The following is a 23,154-nucleotide window of genomic DNA, read 5'->3' as shown; positions in this document are numbered from 1 at the left end:
CAGTACCTTGAGGTATTTACAATCAGTTATAACTCCAAAATTCCACCTATGTGCAATGAATAAAACTGGAGGATGTTAACCTTATGTCAAAACACAGAAAAAAATTCCTAGTCATCAGATAAATGACACTAGCAGTATAGGTTGTTGGGTTTTTTTTGGGGTTTTGTTTTTTTCCTGTTTTATTTTTTAATGCTGCTCTGGTCTACTGTGATCTTGTAACTGCACACCAACCAGAATTATTCAGGACAATCCCAGCAAAATCAGAGACAAGCTCATAATCAATTTCTTCTACTATGATTTTTTTCTTCCAAATAAAGTTAATCACATCATTATAGACAAATACTTACGTCTGCTCTCTTATAGCAAGAGCCTGAAATCACAGTCATCCTGTTCAGTCAGCAACTTCTGCAAAGTAGTTTCAAATACTTACGCAAAAACTGTTTTTTCTTCTCCAAAGACAACTCATGAAAAACCTCCCAGAATATTTTAATTGTAGGATGGTCTGCCCAGTATTCTCCTTTGTATTCTGTATTCTAAAATGAGCAGGACATGAGGTTATCGTTTGCACACAGAACTAGTAGGATAATCTGACATTGAAGTAGAATGAATGCCGTTTGTGTAAAGGGATACTGCAAGTGACATATTACTGTTTTCCTTGGTCAATTTTCTTCAGCTGTTCAGTCTGACTTCAACTATGTGGACACATGTATGTACTCCAAAGCATTTTCAATCCCAATAAAGTAGTGATAAAGTCTCACAGCAAGTTTTGGCAATCAAGAATATTTACTTTTATTAACTGTGTGCATTTTGTTCACTTTCCCCTTCTAACATAATACATTGTATACAGCTGCCTTTTGGTTCTGTGGATTTTTCTTCCTCTCCTTCTAAGTCTGATTTCCTTCAGAAATTAGATGGAAAATCTTTAAGCAGGAAGGTAAATAATATTTTAGTGTCTTCATTCACTGATATTTTAAAAAGAGTTCCTCACTCATGCGGTCAATCCAATCAAGGATAGAAGTCACATTAATTAAAACAGAGCTCAAAAGGACACTTCAAGATCTTGCTTTTGCATCTTGAAATTAAGAATATGTGAAACAAATAGCTAACTATGGTTCTTACCTTCTCCAGTTCTTTCCAATCATAATTTGTGTTCCCAATCACCATTGCCTGCAACTCGCTGGGCTGGAAGAGCTGAAGAACTTTACCTCCACATACTTTGTGGAAGCCTGCATGGAATGCACTGAATAAGGAAGCCACAGATTTATTGAAGATGTAATCCACATATGCATCTACAAAATCTTGCCTGCAAAGAAGAAAAAAAGAAGGGGGGGGGGAGTATGTCAATCTAGCAATAAAACAGTAGCCATTTCTGTATAGAACACAGCATTGGAAGCTAAGCAAAAAGGATCCTAATGTATTATATTCTCTGCTTTGTGTTACAACCATAGTGAAGATAACCTGAATGAAAATGGAACATAAACGTATTTCCCCTCCACACCCCCCAAGACAGTCTGTAACGTGCAACGGAAAACCAGTAACATTTAGAAACGTTTATAGTGCCTGAAATAAATAATGCTCTTACTTGTATGCATTGCAGTGAATTGGACTGAATGGCAACAAGCTTAAAGGCTTGAGTTACATGCAGTGTCCTGAAACTGAATAGTTAAACTCACTGTTGTTTTTTTTTTTAATTAAAAAGATTACCATATCTGCATTGAAAATGCAAATCAACTTCAAATGGACATTTGTGTCCTATACAGTAGAAAGATCAGTGCAAAGGAGCTAGGATACTGAAAAACAGACTGCTTGTCATCTGTGCTTTGGTACAAGCAGTTCTCATGTTTTGTTGGAAATAGCTTCTTCCACAGCATTCAGGGAGAGAACTAAAATTCCTTGATATGATACAGTATTTATGATTATGATTTTTTTTTTAATTACCATTTTAATCAATCCTAGTTAACACTGATCATTTCTACACTGGCAGAGTGACTTCAGTTATGGATTACAGTTATCCTACCAACATACATTCTCTGTGAAAACCTACAGTAGTTGAACAACTTCCACAGTATTTGAATAACATCACCAATAATTTAAAGAATTATCTAAACACATTTTGACGATACATTTATTAAAGTTGTTGAACTGAAAATACTGGAGATGAGCAGAGTGGTGAATCACGCTCCTCCTCTTCCAGCACTCAATGAGATATCCATTTTATGCACACTATGTAATTACCAGAGAGGCAGGTAACTTGTGTAATACTAACAGTGGAAGGAAAGGCTGCTCCAGGGAAAATTCATAGTAATTAATTAGCATTGTTGTACTCTATGTTAATATTTTTAAAACTGAGTTAAAGCATCATGAAATATTTGGATCTTGAGAAACAGGAATTCTTCATTTTTGCAAGACAACAGGTGACGACAGTGCAGCATACATTCCACGGGCACCTTGAAACTTTTCTTGTAATACAACTCCAATTTTACTTCCACTTTGTGTCAGAACACCAAACCACCAGCACAGAACTTCAAAGCTGTCGTGTTTAAGATAAGTATCACAAATCCTCAGCTACGAGCCAAGGATTAAAAAAAAAAAAAAAATGCAACAGGTATAGGTGGTGATTGCAGTTCTTAATGGTAGGATAAGTCAGGAGGATAAAAAAAAAAAAAAAAAAATCCCTCAACTGGAGGTACTGTCACGGCACCTGGCTATGTGCAGGCTTATGATACCCTCAGAATCTTCCATCACTCTACAACAGGCCTAGGTAGTTACAGAAAATGTTGCCCAAAACATGTGCCCTCTAGGAAGATGCCTAGAGGTGCATTTTTCTCCCTCATTCCTACCATGCACGGCCTAGATGCATTCTGTTCTCATAGAGCATGTTCTTTCCATTTGATTCTCCCTTTACTCTGGGAGAAGTAAAAGCACAGAGAAATCACGAAGATTAAAGAACAGACAGGAATACATGAGAGGACTGGACAGAGAGAGACAGGAAAATGGTAGTATTCTGCAAAAGGGAACAAAAGCACCACCAGATATATTCTGCCTATCCCACAGGAGCAGAAAGGTAACAAAGGCTGGGAGAGGCTGCTTTTATAAGTAGCCTTATAAAAGCTTTATCAAAGTAACAGAATCCTTGACCAAGGGGAAAAAAAAAAAAAACACCTCTCACACACTCTTCTGACAGTAACACTAGGTAACATTAGATTAATTTATCCACTCTACAAAGAGAAGACTTCTCTGAAATAATATTTCATATATGAACAGTTGCCATATAATGGCATCTAGGTTGAAGTTTTCATCATTACTCACTAAACTCCCATTATATATAACTTCCTGCAGAACCACAACCATTTTTAATCTTTTAAAATGAAGACCATGTAGTCAAAATGGGCCCTAAGAGCTTCAAAATACTTCTAAGTTCAAAGTGAGAAAGAAATATTACACATTCCGAGTAAAATTAGATAGCTTCTCCACAGCTGGCAAATCCTTAAATACAATAGCTATTTTAACAATACACGAGAACAGCTTGGAAAAACAAGCAAAGTAGTTTTGCCTCCAACATTAGTGTAACAGCTTGGCAAAGGATATTTATAGCAGCCCAGTTACATTCCCAAGGCAGACAGCAACACTGAACTACCCTGTGACCCATAAAACTCACCTATTTTGTTTGACTACAGGAATGTCAGCACCATTAGGAACAAGCTCTTTAGTTTCTGTTGTACCAAAGTTTTCCACAGTGATCTATTTAAAACAAACAGAAATAGTATAAATCTTATTTACTACGTAGAGTACTTCTTCCCACCACTTAGCTAACAGCAACACGAACGGCAGACACAGATGCTAAAATTCATGGGAATCATCAGTTGATGCTTTTGCTCAAGCACTCCATCAGAGGCAGTTCTAACAGATGGTATAAGCTTGATAAGAAATACTATATAAACACTTACAGTATACACACTTACATAAACACTGTATAAAACTTACAGTAAAATTAAGACAAAATGCTGCTTCTATGTCATCCTCTGGATAGTCCAGTAACTGTTGCATTCCCCTGCAAAATAAGTTACAAAGTACTTGTACCAGTGGAAAGAAAGATGAACTTACTTTCCTGAAGTATTCTTTATGCTTTGATAATTCCAGTTTAAACAAAAAAGTCTTTCTACTGTTATTTCATTTATTAGTTCATTGACTTGCACTTTGTGCAGTGTTGGAAAATCTCAAGCAATCGTTTTGCTATTACTTGTACTGTTATTTCCTTTCGATTATCTCCAGGTGTGAAGACAGAAGATTCATATCCTAGCCTTCAGCTAAGGGATTCCCAAACCAGAGGCAGTAAGTACTTAATAACCATTGATGGGCTCTTCCATTAACTTGTTTGATCTCTCCTTGAATCTATGAAAACTTTAGCATTCCCAACACTGAGGCAATCAAACATCCACTTCCACTCGTTTGAACCTCCTATGCGTTAGTGCTATTCACATCCCTACTCAAGGGCAGATATTTAGCATGTTACTTATGTCTGAAATAAGCAAAAATGTTTCCTTGATGGACTAAATAAGCTGTTCAGAACTAAAATTATGTTCACACTTAGACTTATAAAATTAATGGCTAAAACTCAAAGGTTTTGAATTTCACATATTATTTTCCCCTAAAATTCTTGTAGGGTAATAGAACGGAAGACAAATACTAAACCCAAGCATTTAGAAGCAGGTGTTTAACAATAGCATATATCCTTTCTCAAATGACATGATGGCTGCAAGTTACTCTGAGCTGTTTATCCTGTTAGTGTGAAAATAACACATTTTCTTTATGTTCTTAAAGGAAAATGTGGAATTAAAAATTAATTCCTACTAACACTCACTTTTCTTTCTTGCTTACCTGCCAACATCTGGCATCAACTCTTTTAAGTCATCCAGGGATGGTTTCTTATTCAATAGCTTTTTGTACAAAGCCAAAGGGAAATGAAGGTCTACAATAGTAAAATTATATATTGCTAGCCCACAGACAACACCAATCAAATGAAACAAGTCACTGTCTTCAAAGGTCTAAGAACAGAAAACAGACAAGATGGTTTAAAATAAGTTATTTTAATCTTGCAGAGTCCAGAAAAAAGCACACAGTGCAGTATAATCTGAGTGAGTTTCATTTATATTTTCTTTAAATATGTATGTATCTATAAGTACTGAGGAAAACAGGATAAAATTTTAACCAGCTGAGAGAGACACTGAAATCCAAGGAAACAGAACTCTTTCTACTTTAAAAAAAAAAAGAGTTGAGATACAACATATTTTGTGTTACAAGTGATGCATACTGCAATAAGATTAATAATAAGATAATTAATAAGGTAATAAGTACTGCAATAAGATTCTGTCTTTATCAGTGACTTAACTATTGCACTATTGAGTGCTTAAATATATGTCAATTTTTTCAAATAGTATTTTTGGGAGAACGAGGGAGGAGGTCACTATTGACTGCCTTGGAGTTAATAGCCAAGGCTTAAAACACAACTGTGGGAATGTCAACATTCAGGTATTTGTGATATAGCCACCCTAGTCAGTGTTTTCTCTGAAAGACGACTAAAAAGTCAGCAATCAAAACTTTCAAGAAAGTATGACCAGATGACTACCTACAAAACAGACCCATAAATGTGACTGAACACAGGAAGACCTGTTCAACGTGCCACTTCAAGAATTTTTCTCTACCACCTTGATTTACCAATTCTGCTCTTGGAATCAGTTTACTCTGGCTGGCACTTCTTCCTGCTAAACTTGTCTGGGTTGGGGACAACAGGTAAGGAGTAAGTAAGGAATGGGCAAAAACAGAAGGGGAAAGTTTTGATCTAACAATGACAAAAAAAAACATTTTTTGAGAATACTTATTTCAGCTTCTCCTCTTGAAATAAAACTACTACAAACTACTATGCTCATACATTACTAATATAAATATTGTAAGTTAAAAGAAAATTAATGACTGTAGCTCGCACCCTACCTTATCAGAGAACCAGATCAGCCTGGACTCTTCATAATACCTGAACATTCCATATTTGGGATCTAACAACTCCCTCATGATGAGCAAAAAAAATTCTTTGCGAACACCTCCAGCATCAACAGCTTCTTCCCCTACAAAAATAACCTGAAACACACAATTCAGTTAGCACTGAATTAAAAACGGATTGTGAAAAACAAGATTTGTCCAAAAATATTCTCAATTACTTGCACGTCAGTGAAAGACACTGAGCAATATGCACTGATAATACCTTGAGTGGCTTCTTGTAGTCTACATTCTTTGTTTTCCTTAGGACTTCCACAGCATCTCCTACAATATTGTCTCTCCGTACCATTAATATCAGGCATGGGTTGACAGATTCAAATACTGGCAGAAAGAGAGAAGACAAATTCTGCCTGTGAGCCTGATCAACAGCCATCTGGAAAAAAAAAAAGTGAAAGTGTCAGTAGGTAACATAAGATTCCTGTCAACATTAAATGTCCATCAGTCTTGTCTTAAAAAGTGCAGAAGACATGAGCGGGAATAGCTATTATGAGAGCTACTGAATTTGCCCAAATTCTCTTCATATTCCTTTTATCTCAGGAAACATTTAATCTCAGGAAATATTTTTCCTTTACCCATTAGCCTCATCAATGCTAATGTTCAGGGAAGTCTTCGAATACAGTTTTTGACATTCCAGTCAAAATACTTCGGATAGCAAAAGGAAGCAAAAAAATACTGCACTTCATCTAATGAAGAGTAAGCTATTTAATATAAATCTGGCATGAAAACATCCATTAAAAACTAATTCACAGAATGAAAAGTAATTTGTTAATCTTTCATTTGTATTGTAATTTTTGTATTACAATTGTTCAACAACAAAATACTGTTGCAAGTGTTCTGAATATGGCATAGAACTCTTGAAAGTTTGAGTGTTTTAATACTATTTAATATTGTTAATAGAAACATTCAATGTGAACATTTCCCTGAGTTTATATCAAATGTTGGTATTGCCTGAGTATATACATTTTTAAAGGCATAAGAAACTTTCTTACAAACTACAAAAGTAAGCTAGTATTTTTCTACATGAGCCCATTACTTGAGCATGACTTATCACTTCCGTTTAGTTTCAGACTCAGAACAGTAACTTTTACTACATTAAACATTATAAACTTGGGGGAGGGCTGGTACTCTTACTGCTGTTACTTTTGCTATAGTGTCCCTTCATTCTTCCTTCACTTTTTTAAGAATATGATTTATTATACCCTTACAGCAACTGAACAGGTATAGATTATATTTATTAAAAAAAAAAATCCAGACATTAAACAAAAGTATAGCTCACCACATCACACTGGTTTCAGTTCTACCTAGAGAATCATGAAAACACGTAAGATCCTCTCATTTACTTTAGGGTTGTCTACTGTACCTATCTCTAGACGAGAGATATGGGTCAAGATATAGAATTGTTTGTATCAAGTATCTAATTTCTAGGAAAGTCTCTAGTTAAAACATAAGTGAACAAATTAGGAGTAACATATAATTGCATTTAACAGGAAAAGAGCCAAAAACTTCTGCAAACTGCAAGATCAGGAAACCTACTCCCACTATCCCAAGTAGATGCTAGATTTTCAAGATAAGCTTCTTTTCTACTGCCTTGCAGACATCCATCAGACTTCAGAGTTTAGCAGCATTTTGAAGGTGGCATGACAGATGAAATGAGAAATTAGGTGCACACTGGATATTCGCGTGGTGCCAACATGTTGCCTCTCTGATACTACCAATCTTAAGAACAACACTAGCTCCTAAGTCCCATCAAAATAAGAAATTAAAAGTAACTGTCTGCTGCCTCTAACAAGATAAATTGACTTCCAGCTCTGGGTTCTACACATACATCATTTAAAGTCTGCTTATATGGGAGGTGGGGTTGTTTTTTGGTTGGGGGTGCTGGTTGGGGTTTTTTGTTTGTTTGTTTTACACCTGCACTATGGGTTGTTAACACCTCAAAAAAAGCCATCTCATTAATGAAAGGAAAAGAATTTCCTTAGAAATTTATGCAATTATTAAACAATCTAATTTCAGTGAGATCCCAAACCCACAAAACCACTGGCTTCTATCATGTATATACCCTGAGATTAAAACTAGATCCCACATTCTTATGGAGAAGAGATTACACAGCTTAAAAAACCAAAAAACAAAAACCCCACAAAACCCACCACCAACAGCAACCCCCCAAGACCCCCAACTAAAGAAAAAAAGAAAATTCATAATATTAAAACCTGAGACTCTTACCTGCATCTGTATGACTGCATCTGTTTGTAGGAGAGTTGTCTTTGCCTGGGCATCAAATACAAATGGATATGTGCAAATTGTAACAGGAATATCTGTTAACTAGAATGAAAAGAACCATGTCATATCTCTGCTTATTTAAAAGCCATAATCATGGTTAAAGAAGCCATTGCAATAGTACTCATTTAATACATCTATTTTACTGAAAAGAGAAAGAATTCTTCACTCATTGTCAATGCAGGACCAAAGCATCTTAGGAAAATTAAGTAGATTTTCAATTGTTTAGTACTTCAGAAAACAAACAAACAAAAAACCCACACACAAACCCAAAACACACACAAACACCACTCTCACTTTGTACATTTTAATTTCAGAACTTTTATTACGGCTAGTAGATATCAAAGTAGTCCTTGTTTTCAAATGCTGCTCTGAATTTGCAATACAAAGAATTACGTATTTTTGCCCCACAAAAACCTTTTCAGATTACAGCCATACGAACTTAAAGCTTTACGCTCAATAGAACACATCAGACAATCCTTGACATTCATATTTCTGATTTCCTTACATTCTGCAAAAGAAATCAGATTGCAACTAATCTTACCTCAGTTAATCCATGGTTGACATCCTATGACAGCATTTGCACAAAGGCAGCAATAATTAAGATGAAAAAGCAGCATTAGTGTCTGCATTAATTATTCATCTCTGATGTAGAATTAGAAATATTTATCTACAGCTTCGCCCCCCAAGAGAACGTTTACTGAGAAATAAATATCAACCATAAACATTCTAATTAATCTACCAAACACAACCATGCCTTTCAACACCCTATATATCAGTCTTTAAAAAAAGGACCATTAAAGTATCACGTCTTCTTGGATGCAAAAATTAAACATTTAAAATGTTTATTTCCATACACTAATACATGACATTTGCTTTTACTTATGTATTTTCAGTCTCAAATGACTGTAGCATGTCAAATTAAATGCAAAACATTTTTAATAAGTAAAAAATTAAAAATACAAAAGAACCCCACCACTTTATCATAAAGTCTCACAAATCATTTGGGTTATGATAAGATATGGTATGATATGATATGAGAAAAGCAATCGACTCTTGAAATTTGAGACAGACCAATACATATGGCTGGGACTATATGGAGACTTCCACAACAAGCTTGATCAACTGTGCTAAGAAACCAAGTTACCCATCTGGTGCCATGTTACCCTCCTTATCCTGCACTGAAAGCTAAGTTCATTTCCACCCAGCAGGCAGAAAACAGAAAATGAATAAAAGGTAATGACAAACTAACAAATTTTAAATATATATATATATATGAGACTCAGAAATCAAATATGTAGACATCCATGGCTCACAAAGTGATGGCCAGAATACTTTGCTTTCTATCTCCACCCCTAATTCCTACAGGAAACAACAGATTTGAGTACCCCATTGGTCACAGACAGATTTATGCAATTTTGTACTCCTACTGTATCTATCATTATTTATTCCTAATTCAAAGGTTTTTCTCAACTCCTTTAAGCTGTATCTCAAGAACACCTCTTCAAATCAATAGTTGGTTATTCAGTACCTTCAGGTTTTCCCCACTCATTTTTCTGTTGTTGAAAGAATAGAAGTTTTTTCTTCTGAGTTTCTCTCTGAGAATACTCTGTATACTTCTGAGATTCTCTTTTCTTCTATATTTTCCCCTCCATGTTTTAATTAAGGAACTGAGCAAACAGTTTTGCCTCAAGTAATAACAATAAAAATTACACTAGCAAAAGAAATTTTGATTTATTATTACTGGTTCAATAGGCAAGTAGGGCTTCTTATTTTAAAAGCAAGAACACAAGAAACTAGTGGACATGAAGGCAGGAAAAGGCCATCAAAACCATTTATGAAGGAGATCTGACTAAGGCCATGGAATTTCTTTCAGTCCTATAATAAATCAAAATAACTTTTTCTGCTGAACTTGAAACTGCACAAATGCATTACAAAATAATGATGATTAAAGGGAAACTCGGTATCTACCATTTTCACAGTAACGTCAAGCTATTGCTCAGTCTTCCAAATTCATTAACAAATGGAGCTTAAGACTTTCATTACAAAGCAATTTTCCAGCTCTCATTTTCCCATGTTCAGTATTTTCTTCTCTGATCACGACATCGGTAATTCGGGTTTGTTTACATCCATTTAAAGCAAAGTTGCAAAGGTCATAATCTTTTAAATTCCATTACTTCTGTACCCTTCACTGGCATACCCTTCTCTGTTCCAAATACACAACCTGTCTCTAATTCCAAGGCCCTGCAATGCTTATCCCTAGCTTCTACATCTCATTTAGTATACCACCCCTCTTAGCTACCAACACCAGCCTACATCACACACTGATTATTTTTTCAGACAAGCCTGGCTGAAACAAATGTCTGTCATGACTGCCAATACTGACTCATTATTTCTTTACGCTCGCTCCCCAGTCTCCCTGCTGTTGTTATTTTACATTGCAATTTTAATTCTTTGGTAGACAGCATCACTTGCTTTGTATTCCTAAAATACAGCAAAAGTAGGTCTCCCACGTTCAGGTCCTTCCAGGTACCGCTGCAAAAAAATTAAATTTAGGTGGCTAGAGAAAGCATATTAACTTAACTCAATATTCTTTCAAAGCATAAGTCAAAGAACTGTGCGGCAAAATCCTATCAACCCACTAATTCTCTGCACAGTCATTAATTTACTCCCACTTACCACTCTTCTGTTTACAGATCCAGGAATTAATTATCTCAGTTCTTGTTGCTATACTCAAAGTAGAAAACTATGTTAGTTATCTGTCCCCTGCAACTCCCTATTATGCTTCTAGACTTAGTTTTCCAAGACAGTTTCAGCTTTCTCATTGACTATCTTATATAGCAATTCAGGTTATTCTGGATGTTTTCCTATCACGAATTATCAGTTTCCTGACTTTTTTGACATGGCAAGTCTCAAGTGACAGCATTCTAAATCAATTTTTAATTGATGGATTAAAGTGTTGAATAGTGGCAGTCCTAAGAATGATACCCTACAAGAAGTACACCTACTTAACAATTCTTCCTCAGCTAGTACCTGACATAAGAGGAGTCTGTTCAGCATCAGTGACCTGTGAAGATATTTTTATGAAAAGAAAGTGCCCATATTTAGAGAATCTACAGGCTTCTAAAGGGACAAAACCAAAACATGGGGGGCGGGAAAAAAAAACCCACAAAAAACCCAAATAAAAACCAACACAACTTACCATTCCAAATACCTGCTGCTGGACCCAGTTGACATAGTCATTTCTGATATCTATCAAATCTTGTATCTCATGAATGTAAAATCTGTCATACTGTACAACTTGCCCTCTTTCATTTACCTGAAGAAGTGCAATTTATTTATTAGCACTTTGTATAACAGTTTTCAAAAGGACATTTTTCATGTTTTTCAAGCATTTGATGTCAGCCACAGATACCCAGCTACTAAAAAAAATTATAGAAAAACAACAGTGCCTACAAGAATGCAAAATACAATGTTAAAGACATGGATACATGGATTATTCAGAATCCCATCAAAGACGCAAAGAAAAATAAGATTAACTGAGCATACAGTATCGCACAATAGTGCTGCCACATTGAAACATCACATGATCTCACAGGAAAAGTGATGAATATACATATTCATGTATACAATGGAATAAATACTTGTTCCTGTATTTGCACAAGTTTAAGAACTATGATTCAAGAACTCTATTCTTACTTACAGTATGAATACTATCTCTATTACCCATGACCAGATGAACAGTTTCTATTTAAAAACATTAAACTTAGAAAAAGAGAGAGACATGGAAAAATAACTTTATATAAAGGCTTGTCTCTACAGTATAATTTTAATCCAGAAGCATCCGCATTTTCCTAACACACACTTCTTTTCCCAAGGACTGTTAAGCACCATTAACTGTCAAAACAGCAAGATCCCCAATTCTGTCTTTATAACCAGATAATCTAACCCTACTTTTCTCAACCATCTCCCGCACCATCCCCACCCCCCTCAAACCACTAGATACTAAAACTGAAGTACCCCAGATATGTCGCCCCATTTTTTCCTCTTACTTTAGTCCATACCAGCTAATTATTAAGACTGTACCAATATAAATAGCCGGGCAGCAGGGTAGGTACAAATTTAACTATTTCTACAATATGTAGCTACATATCAGTCAAAGCTGGGTTTCAAATAAAAAAAAAAAAAAAAAAAAAAAAAAAAAAAAAAAAAAAAAAAAAAAAAAAAAAAAAAAAAGGAACTTAGGAGAGCCACATTACAATTCTACAATTACCCACGAGGCTTTAAGACTTTAAGATCAACTTCAGGTGTTAAGATTACAGCTAGTGCAAGCCTGAGCAGTGACAGAAATTCTAAAGGCAGCAAAATAATCATTTATTATACACCAGCAGCTTTCCATAGGGGAATCTGTAATGACGTCCTGCACTTCTAACACAAGATAGTTACTAATCAGTCCTACTCTCAGCCTTAATTTGATGGTCTGCATAAAGAATAAAGAAAAGCTGAGCAAACCATAGCATACAAATTCCAACTTCTAAGGCAGAAATCTCTTCCATTCTTTCTGACAGCTTGGGGAGGAGGGCTGATACGTATAGCACACAAAGGTCCAATTTAGACACCTGTGCCCATTTTACTAGATTGTACAAATACAGTACTTGACCAGCACCTTAAGGAGTGCCTAAAATGCTCTTTTATAAACACAAAATGCCACAGGACCAGAATAAACTACAGAGGGAAAAAAACAGGGGGTGGGAGGGGAAATCTCAGCAGCAATTAGATAATACACTGTGATGTGCACAGTCTGGTTACTCCAAATGATTTAGGCTATTTTTGTTCAAAGTTCATAAATTCTTAAGTTTTCATGAATTAAGTTACAATACTAACAAATGCAATAAACAAATCAGAAAATGTATGTTTGTCTTGGTAACACTGTGCAGATCTTTCTTGTTCAAAATACAGCTTGCTCTTAATCTTCCATTTGTGGTCTTACTTGCTATCATTTCAAGATTAAGAGGCAATTCTTTCCAACATACCCTCACAGATGCAACTGACAGGGTCAGTCTGCATTCCCAAGAAAATAAGTAATTCCATCACCATGTCAGATTGGAATGCAGAATTCCAATGGTTCACAGGTCCAGATGGAACAACTACAGATATCTCTGCAGATGCAAGTCTAAGTATTTAAAACTCTTTAGTAACTTTAACTTCTTTTAACAACTACACAGCACACAGACGCTGACAAAAACAAACAGATAAGTAATTGGTTAAAATTGACATAAACATACTCTATGCAATATTTCCAGAACTCTGAAAGCCGTGTGTAGAAAATTGGTAAGTATTCTTCTTTCAGAAGCCGGAATGCCAATCTTGCACAACTTCAAGAGGTGGACTACAACATCCTTGTAGAGTTCCACTATCTTGAGGAACAACGGAGGTTCAAGTACAGACCACCAATTTTCTGCCAACAAATGGTGAACACACAAACTTAGTACTTGCCACTACAACATTATGTTACACTATCCTTTTAACTAAAAAAACCACATTTTGCTAGAAAGTATACTTGTCAGTTCCCAAAGACTCTCAAAAAAAAAAGTTTAACACAGCAAGAGTGGTGCAGAGTTTTAAACAACACACTACTCTCTGAATAAATAATGAAACCTCTATTCAAAGGCTCTATTGTTACACACCAACTCTTTAAATTAAGTCTGTTCATCCAGAGTACACAACAGTATCACGAAGTAATTTTTGACATAAAAACAGATGGCTCAAATCCTGACACACTGGCTTAAGCAAACGATCCTGAGAGCAATGGGAGGTGAAGCAACACAAAAAGGATCTACAGTTCAAAGAAATAATCAGTTTGCCTTTACAAGCTCTCTACTCTCATCAAAACCTACTGAAAAACACAAGAGATAGTTTACAAGGCAAAAAATAAATGGGGAAGAATGAAGCACCCTCTCTAAAAGATACTAGTTAAAAAGGAAATATTCTGAAACCTGAACTCTTTATGCTGAATTTCAGGTGACAGGAGTCACAGTAAGAAGGTGTAAGGAAGCAGAATTAAAAAAGTAGAGCTATTCTCAGCTGCATATTTGAAGACCACAACTTAGGATCAGTAAGAAAACATGAACCTCTCAGAAGAAGCAAAACAGGTGCTGTAGTCAAAACAAAGACAATTTAACATCTGCTCTGCAACACTTCTGTAAATTGCTTAGAGCTTGTTAGCTGTCTGACCACATAATTTTCACTTTGAAGTGCGAAGACACATATCAAATACGCTGAACTACACAGTTTAATTCCTTCCAAATGGAATCAGTCCAAAAATTACAATACCAGATGAATTCATGTGGATGGCCAGTTAACTCACCCAGAAGCAACAGAATAGGTCTTTTCTTATGCATCAAGCAATGTTAACCCTTAACTTTCTCAGCGGGGAATTCTACAGCACTGTAAATACACAGCAGGTGTTGCTGAGACCATGTCCTCACTGATGGAATTTCTATACATTTTCATCTGGAGATCCTTAGTTTTAACAGTAAAGAATTCAGTTTCTTACCAAGAACTTTCAGAGGAGCTTTTTCTAGGTTCAGAATAGCTGTTCCAAAAGGAATAGCTAATGTTGTGAAATTGTTTGCATCACTCATCAGTGGGCATTCTGGTAGAGTGAGATACAGCCTCAAAGCTTCAACATCTGGTAAGGAGCTGGTCAATTTGGGAATAAGGTTCTTTTCCAAACTAGCTGCCACCTACAGCACATCATAAAATTCAGTTTATTCTAATGCAATTGTGAATTCAAACAAATACCCATCTAGATAAAAAATAATCTAGAAAACAATCATCAAGAGTTTAAACTAGACTGTTATACATTTAGAAAAAAAGACAGTATATTAAATATTAAAATACAGACACATACAATATGTTGATGTGTTACCTAATTGGCACAACACAATTTTACATATTTGCAGTTAGTATATTATTGAGTAAATGAAAGTTATTAAAAGGGTCATACCAAGCATAACAATAGTATTTCTGGATAGGTGTAACACAGAAAGATAATCCCAAACATAAGGAAAATATGCAGCACAAACCTGTTGTGATATATGAGCGTGGTCAGGCTGTATAAGTTTGTGAAAAAGTAGTCTAGCAGCATTCATATCAACCCCTGAGAATCTAGTGCTGGTTTTGTAATGATCATCATTGCTGCAGCAAGGAAAAAAAAAATACAGAGAAAAAGACTGAATCCTGTATTCTCAGCAACTCAAGAATTTCTTCCACCTTGAATTTTTAGCCCTACTTACTAAGGAATTAAAACATGAGAGATCACAGTATCAGACCTCCATTTCTTATACGACCTTTGAAGCAACTGAAAAAAAAAAAAGTCTTCTCTAACTGCAAGACAATCGTGTAACAACACTGGGATCTAAACCAGCCTATGCAATATATTCCCCTTGTCAATTATATATAAACTGTGGCTGACAAGTAATGAGATTTGCTGGCTTATATGGTAGCAGCCAGGTGGCACACAGTTCCAAAGACTGGCAGAAGACATGCTGCATTTGGACCAGCTGACAAACCATATGGCAGTAAAGGAACTAGAAGTTTAAACTGCCGCTATCGGAGTAACAGTAAGATAAGGAAATACTGGGAAGGCGTTACAGTTGAAACGAGACACTAGAAAGGCAGCCACCGTTAATTCTGTTCACAATACTTGTTTAAAAGCCTGACCACTTACCTCAAAGCCAAAAAGCTCCCATTCAGGCACCCAGCTGAGGAGAATGTTCCATCAATTTCACTGAAATTGTTCATATGAAATGTTACATTTATTTTGTTTTCTTTTTACTAGTTAGCATTTGCAATAAAAAACTGTATTTAATCCCTAATAAATTACATTGTAAAAAGGATGGAACTCTGACTTTAATATGACTAAACAACACTAGATAAAGCCTCCATTCAAGACTCAATGCTTAAGACAGCTCAATTCAAAGCAAGTCTTGCCATTTGTTTTTAATTTCTTTGCATCCTCCTTTATTAAAGTAGAAGCAATAATCTTTGAGATGTTCTCACATTCCTTTACATGTACTGTTATTTTTCAATGTGCAACTAGATGCTTAATTTAATCTTGTATAGTCATCTAAACTGTGACAGAGATGACACAGACTAAAGGATCTAAACTACTTGACAAGCATGACAATGAAAGCACAGCAAAAGCTCTGCACGTAATAAAATCAGTAATTAAAAATAGCTTTGCTATGTATGTACAAAACCCCATTAATGCCCAATTCATAAGTAAAATTATAAAAGACGACTTCTTTCCTCAACATCACTTACTTAGCGATCTCCACGGGAAGTCTTCCAGATGGGAAAGTCAGCAATCTTTGAATAAACGTTTCATTCACAGTCCAGATCTGCTTCAAAAAGTCAGGATACCTAAAATCATCTGGTGGCACCATGTTCTATATTTTAAAGAAAGCATAAAGAATCAGGCACGCAAAATTGTTTTCCAGAAAAATCAATCCTGTGGTTGAGCTCTTTATCTCTTCATTGACTGACAATTTGCCTACCCAGACTATTACTGTGAAATAAGCCCAAGGATAAATGTACTATATTCTAGCAGTTCTGCATTCATTATGAAAGCAGAGCATGCACTAAAAACACCTAGATTAGTGTGTTAATTCACACCACAGCTTACTTCATGGTAAACTCCCTAAATATACAAGTACTTTTCTAGAAGATGAACACTAAACAAGCTTTACACAAGAGTAACAAGTATCTCTTCTCCCTAGTCACTATGAGCCAGTTAGCTCACTGCCAGGCTCTTGAAAAAGAGCCATTCAATTTTTTGGACAGCTACTCTCCCACCCCACTTCCATCAGACTCCTCTAAGAATGAATCATGTTTCTCTGAACATATACTGCATCATCAGATGAGCTGCATTTTGATGTGCTGCTTATACCAAATGAATTCCAGTAAGATTTCTAATAGTAAAGAGGAGCAGAACCAAGACCACTGTTTTGAGTAGCAGCATTGGTTCAAAAAGAAATGGCAAATAGCACCAAAAATAAGGTTAAACTAGTAAAAGGAAACATTATCTCTCCCAAGCGTGCAGTCTGACAACATAGCTGACTCAGCATAATGATGACTAGCTGTTGCCAAAAATCAGGATGAGGAAGCCTTCTTGCCGTCTCCCTGGTGTCCAGCCGAAGTGTCATTTAAACCCACAATGAAACAACTCAGGGAACTGAGCTGCCCAAAAACTAAACTTGAGAAAACAGATTTCGGCTGAGACCCCCTAACTGAGAAGGACACACAAGTCCCAGGAATACAATACTCGCATAACTTTGAAAGAATTCAATACAAATTACCAAACTAAGGAGTACTGAACGGGACACTTTTGCAGCATCACAGTTCATCTATTGCTAATACTTTTTGTACAGAACAAGTTGCAATAACTGCATTCATGCAGTCTCCAGTTTACCTCAATTAGTCAGTCAGAATCTACTTCAGTGATTAGAAAATTGCACAAGAAAGCTTTTAAGAAGGGAATTTTAATAGAGAAGTTTTGAACCTACATTATCAGTAATTTTTCTAGTCTACACCTGCTAAACAAGCTTCTCAAATACAGCAATAGTTACCACAACTCAATCAGAATTAAGAAAGAAAAACCCTAGAAAAATTGTTGATTCTGTAGAACTAGAACAGGCTGTGGGAGCAAAGGGTTGCTGCAAGCCTGACCTGTACTCAGTTTTTCTTGACAACAAACACGTTTCCCACTAAAATCTGTTTTTCTTCTTGTCCAAATCAGTTTTCATCCACATACTCAACTCTTGATGCTTCATCAATCCCTATGGTCTAATACCTGCTGGGCTGTATTGGAAATAGTCCCTATACAAATCCAGTCATACATCTTCATCTTGGTTTTCCCTCCCAATTCGTCCTCTAATAGCATTTCCTTTCCACCATACTCCCACGTTGCCATTTTTACCGTAAAGTCCTTCTGGACTTTTTTTTTTCCATACTAGAATTTAAACAGATCAATTCTTGTCCTTTTAAAACTTAAGTTTTAAGACTAGCATAAAACTCTATCACATAACAAACTATGTCACCACCTATCATTTTTAGTAAAAAGCTCCATTTGTTTCCTCATCATTGTGGTATGCCAAAATGGCTACAGAGCAGAAGACAGCAAAGCTGCAGTCAGGAGTTACTGAAGAGGGCTGGGCAGGGGTAAAGAGCTCAAATATTCAATCACCTTTTTCTTTATGAAGGGAAAAGTAGTGCATGAATCCATCACTCAGGAAAAAGCTTATGCCAAAAAGCCTCAAGAGCTTACTGACAGCTAACACTCAGTAACTGGATCCAAGTCCTGCAATTGCTAAATTGACTTAGTGTCTTGTGCTTCCACACTGCTCTAATGAACTTTACACTGTAGTCATACACCTTCAATATGAAAATCTTTTAAAATGCATCAGAAAAACCAAAATTTAGCTTTGACAAACTTTGGAACCAAAGTACATTTAATGTTACCTGTGGATAAAAGTAGTGTGCAAAACTTTGGTCCCCACCAGAGAAAATTCTCTTTACACAATAACACTCCTCACTGTCTGCAAGAGGAACAAAAAACAGGCAACTGAAAAATGTGAATTTGAGAAATGTTTGAGACACGGCAATCAACATTCAATTAGATAAAGGTTCCTTCGTTACATAACCTCGCTGAAGCAGGTCTTTGCAATACAATAGTTAAGACTATCTTTAACTGAGGTAAACACTAACAGCTCTAAGTTTTAGCTCTGGTGCTAACAAAGGACCTAACCCAACAGCACAAGTAAGCGTGTATTTCCTACAGCAGAAAGGGACTTTAGGAAACAGAGCACAGCGAAAACGAACTGTTTGGAAGAAAGTGATTATAGCCCGTATTGACTTTAAATCTCAAGATTTGTAAAACACTATAAAGAACAGGAATCCAAGAAGTAAATATGCCAGATGTTGCTTACCTGTGATTATTGGGCATTGAGAACTATAAGGAAGCCAGTTTCCTTTTACTGTGAAGGGACTTTTCCTATTACTGGTTGTTCCTGTACCTAATTGCCCATTACCTCCGAGTCCAAAAGAATAAATTCTTCCAGATGAAGGAACAAACGCAGTAGTGTGCTGCCTAGGGCAAACAAAATTCAGTAACAAAAACCTAAGCATTATAACATGCTCTGTGCAGGCCAGCCTAAGAATTGTGCTAACAGTATGTTAAATGTCCCGTAGTATCAAACACTCCACTTCTCTATTGGCAAAGCACTGCCACTGGCAATACTCCCATTTATACTCCAATAGGCAATATTCCATTTTCATGGAGAAGTTCACGGAACAGAGATGCCAGGTTCTGCCTTGAACTCCTGCTTAGCCACAGTCTGACCTTTGGAGCATATCTCTAGAAATTCAGAAATTTGAAGTTTCTACCAGATTGGCTGCATCTCCTTCCCTCTCCCATCCCCTCAACTCTAGATGCCCTCTTCTCCTATCATGAGCCTGGGAAGAATCAGTACTGAATTTCTGTAAACTATTAAAAAGGAACGGGTCCACTCAGTGTCAACCAAACTGTTAGAAAGATAGGTTTACGTTTACATATTCTTTAACCCAAAAAACAAAGTGTGCCCATCTCTTAAAAAATTGTGTTGCCTCCCTCATTTTATCTACTTAGAATGCAATTCTTTGGACAAGAGCATTTTCATGTGTGCTGGGAATTTTTCCAATTTCTTGGGTGCTATTAGAATATACACAATAAAAACCCATTAGGAACTGAAGTGCCGTACAGTATTATGGGTATTTCACAAAACAAGTTATGTTTCCAAATTTTACACTTATCCTCAGTGACGCTCATGTACCTCCCCAAACACACTTGTTCTTTAATAGGAAATGATAAAGGGACAGCAATAAATAACACCTTCACACTGATTATTTACATTTTCAGTTTAGAAAATCAGAGCCTCTCACATAGTATAACTTCCTTTAGTTCTTCTATTGAGTGTTTTTAAAATCCCAGTAAGTTCTCTAAATATCTTTTGTTAGAGACCATCTTGTCTTCCTTAACCACAAAGGGCAAGAAAAAAAACACTTCATATTGCAATATATATGAAGTTTTACACAAAACAAGTTAGTTATAAGATTCATAGTGCTAGCAAAGAATAGGCCTTACCTGCCACAAGTGATTTGCGTCACAACGCTTCCCATAAGTTCAAAAACTTTCCTTGGGTTTATCTCATGGCTGGTAGAGTTATGACCCAACTGACCATAGCCTCCAGCTCCAAATGTAAAAACCCCACCTTCCTAAACAAATAAATTATTTGCATTAAAATGATAGTATATCTCAGAACAAGAAACTTAACAGAAATAGGGGTTTAATACATCTCCTTGTCTGATAATTTTGGAATCATGGGGAAGGGAGAGAAAATATACATGCACAAGAGGACCCTGAGACACAGAAGGGTCACAAGTTAATTGCACTTATGAAAATGTGGAAAAGCTATCAAGTATTACCTTATTCGTGTTAAATCGCATTCTTGTAACTTCCATATTATTATACAATAGTCCTGCCATTAACTTATGTCATTAATAGATACTAATCCTCGTTTTTCCTCTTTTCCAGTTTTCTTGATGAACTACAACAGTATATAAACTCACACAATTAAAAAAAGTATACTTTGGCTTTTAAATTCTGAATATAAATTTTAAAGCAATTAGCAAATAGGAAGCTACCCTCCTCAGACAGATGATGCAGAGTGTGACTGAAATAGTCAGCTTCATTATTTGAAAGCGTAAGAAACCAGAAAATTTCAACATTGTTGTAAGGCAAGTCATTTTTTTAAAAGTGTTTTTGATTAATTTAATCAAGAAATTAACCGAAAACTTTAACGAAAGACTGTTAAATCAGAAACATTTTCAGAAATTATACAACTTACCTTACAACAACTTTGAAACTTTTCATTTTCAAATGCTTTGAAATTGTAAAGCTGTTTTTTTCAATTCTACTCTGCATCAGACTGGACCTCTGCTGGAAACCATCATTAAAATGGCAGCATCCGCTGAGAAAAACCAGCAGCCTCATTCACTGAATCAGGATAACAAACAGTGACAGGTTTTTCTGAATTTCAGAAGGATTTGAAGAATGCTCGCACATATGCATAGTACTCTCTACAAAAGATATAAATCAAGACCACTCGTTCTGCAAGGCCTATCACACAAGGGAAAACGTAGCTATACAAATGGGTGACATAAATAGTTTGTAGAAACATTTACAGTAGATTCAGTATCTTAACTGAGTCCATCAGCTTTAAAGCAAGTTTGAAGTTAACTTCTATACATCAAAAAGGGAAAAACATCTAGAATCCAAGTTACAAATTGCTGTTTTCTTTACATTCTGTATTTCCCTAACTTCACACAATACACCAATATCAATTTCAGGATTGCAAAGTTGCCATATCTTTTTCAGTCAAAGCGAAAGAATATTTTAGAACAAAAAAGCAATTGTTTGTGAACAGTCTTTTCCTTTCACTGTAGAAAATTAAGTGTGTATGAACAACAGAAGTATAGCCACATTTAGGCAGATCCTATTCTTCAAAACAACTTTTCACTTGTTGCAGTGTAAAAGTTCAAACAAACACATTAAAAAAAAAAACAAACACATATTTTCCAAAAGTAAGTAAACACAGATCTTTTTTCCTTCAGAAATAAAACATTAAAAATAGTTACTTTCAAAATTCTAATGCCTTCTACAACAATATTCTGAATTCAACAGATTCAGACATGAAAAGGATATTTAGTCACTTGCCCAAATCTCGATCGGCCAGAATTGTTTTCTACTGCTATCAGTAGTAAGCTCAAAATATTCTGTTTACAAATTGATACATTTTATTGAGAGTGATGAACAAGAAACATCAAAATGTTAATACATACTGATTTATACCTAAATGTTGGAAGTCTAATCCAACTATCAAAACATAGAAAGAAAAGTACAGGAGTCAATCATTTAAAGTAAGAAATGCATGTATTGTTTTACCTACCGCAAAATAAAGGTACTTATCATCACTTGATGTTTGAAATACACTCGTTTTAGTGACAAATAGTGTAAGAAAGAGCACTAGCATTATACATTCTATGTTGCTCCTAAAAGTTTCCAAATAAGTTTAAAAGTTTAAAAATAAGACTCAAAATGATGCAATTAGCCAACAGTTACATATAAGGCAATTTGACACATTTCAGCTATTTTAATCAATTCCTACATCTCTGTACAAACATGCCACACTGACACAGAATACATGTTTTTTTCCCAAATTGGCCTTGAAATAAGTGATCTACTTTTCAGAGAACCTCACACTATAATACTTAATAGTGGATTACGTAAATCTTCAATTTCTTCTATTGGTTTGCCAATAGTATGTAAATAGCTGCTGCACAACAGCAGCCAGAAGAGAGAGGAGTGAAAACATGTGAGAGAAACAACTCTGCAGACACCAAGGTCAGTGAAGAAGGAGGGGGAGGAGGTGCTCCAGGCACCGGAGCAGAGATTCCCCAGCAGCCTGTGCTGAAGACGATGGTGAGGCAGGCTGTCCCCCCGCAGCCCATGGAGAGACCACAGTGGAGCAGATATCCACCTGCAGCCCATGGAGGACCCCATGCTGGAGCAGGTGGATGCGCCTGAAAGAGGCTGTGACCCCATGGAGAGTCCATGCTGGAGCAGGTTTTCTGGCAGGACTCGTGACCCCACGGGGGACCCACGCTGGAGCAGTCCATTCCTGAAGGACTGCACCCCGTGGAAGGGACCCACGCTGGAGCAGGGGA

At 36.0% G+C, this 23,154-nt stretch overlaps 1 protein-coding gene across 4 annotated transcripts in view; it reads right to left on the bottom strand.

Moving 5' to 3' along the window:
• Positions 1-23,154, bottom strand: part of HERC4 (HECT and RLD domain containing E3 ubiquitin protein ligase 4) — a 36,529-nt gene that overhangs the window by 2,267 nt on the left and 11,108 nt on the right. For 3 of the 4 annotated variants that reach the window (XM_009325821.1, XM_009325818.1, XM_009325819.1), the window contains exons 7-24: positions 20,513-20,643; positions 19,320-19,480; positions 18,853-18,929; positions 16,657-16,781; positions 16,061-16,120; positions 15,417-15,528; positions 14,885-15,074; positions 13,614-13,786; positions 11,531-11,647; positions 8,873-8,896; positions 8,275-8,373; positions 6,257-6,424; positions 5,989-6,132; positions 4,879-5,045; positions 3,985-4,051; positions 3,659-3,741; positions 1,120-1,303; positions 431-533 (exon numbers count right to left, since the gene is read on the bottom strand). In XM_009325821.1, the coding sequence (XP_009324096.1) occupies positions 431-533; positions 1,120-1,303; positions 3,659-3,741; positions 3,985-4,051; positions 4,879-5,045; positions 5,989-6,132; positions 6,257-6,424; positions 8,275-8,373; positions 8,873-8,896; positions 11,531-11,647; positions 13,614-13,786; positions 14,885-15,074; positions 15,417-15,528; positions 16,061-16,120; positions 16,657-16,781; positions 18,853-18,929; positions 19,320-19,480; positions 20,513-20,643 (2,185 nt within the window). The remainder of the gene's footprint in view (positions 1-430; positions 534-1,119; positions 1,304-3,658; positions 3,742-3,984; positions 4,052-4,878; positions 5,046-5,988; positions 6,133-6,256; positions 6,425-8,274; positions 8,374-8,872; positions 8,897-11,530; positions 11,648-13,613; positions 13,787-14,884; positions 15,075-15,416; positions 15,529-16,060; positions 16,121-16,656; positions 16,782-18,852; positions 18,930-19,319; positions 19,481-20,512; positions 20,644-23,154) is intronic. The other variant, XM_009325820.1, reaches the window with a different exon arrangement.

The sequence above is a fragment of the Pygoscelis adeliae genome, unplaced genomic scaffold, assembly GCF_000699105.1.
Source record: "Pygoscelis adeliae isolate BGI_AS28 unplaced genomic scaffold, ASM69910v1 Scaffold4, whole genome shotgun sequence".
Taxonomy (NCBI): domain Eukaryota; kingdom Metazoa; phylum Chordata; class Aves; order Sphenisciformes; family Spheniscidae; genus Pygoscelis; species Pygoscelis adeliae.
The sequence above is the reverse complement of the archived record's forward strand: the minus strand, read 5'-3'. Positions and strand labels throughout refer to the sequence as shown.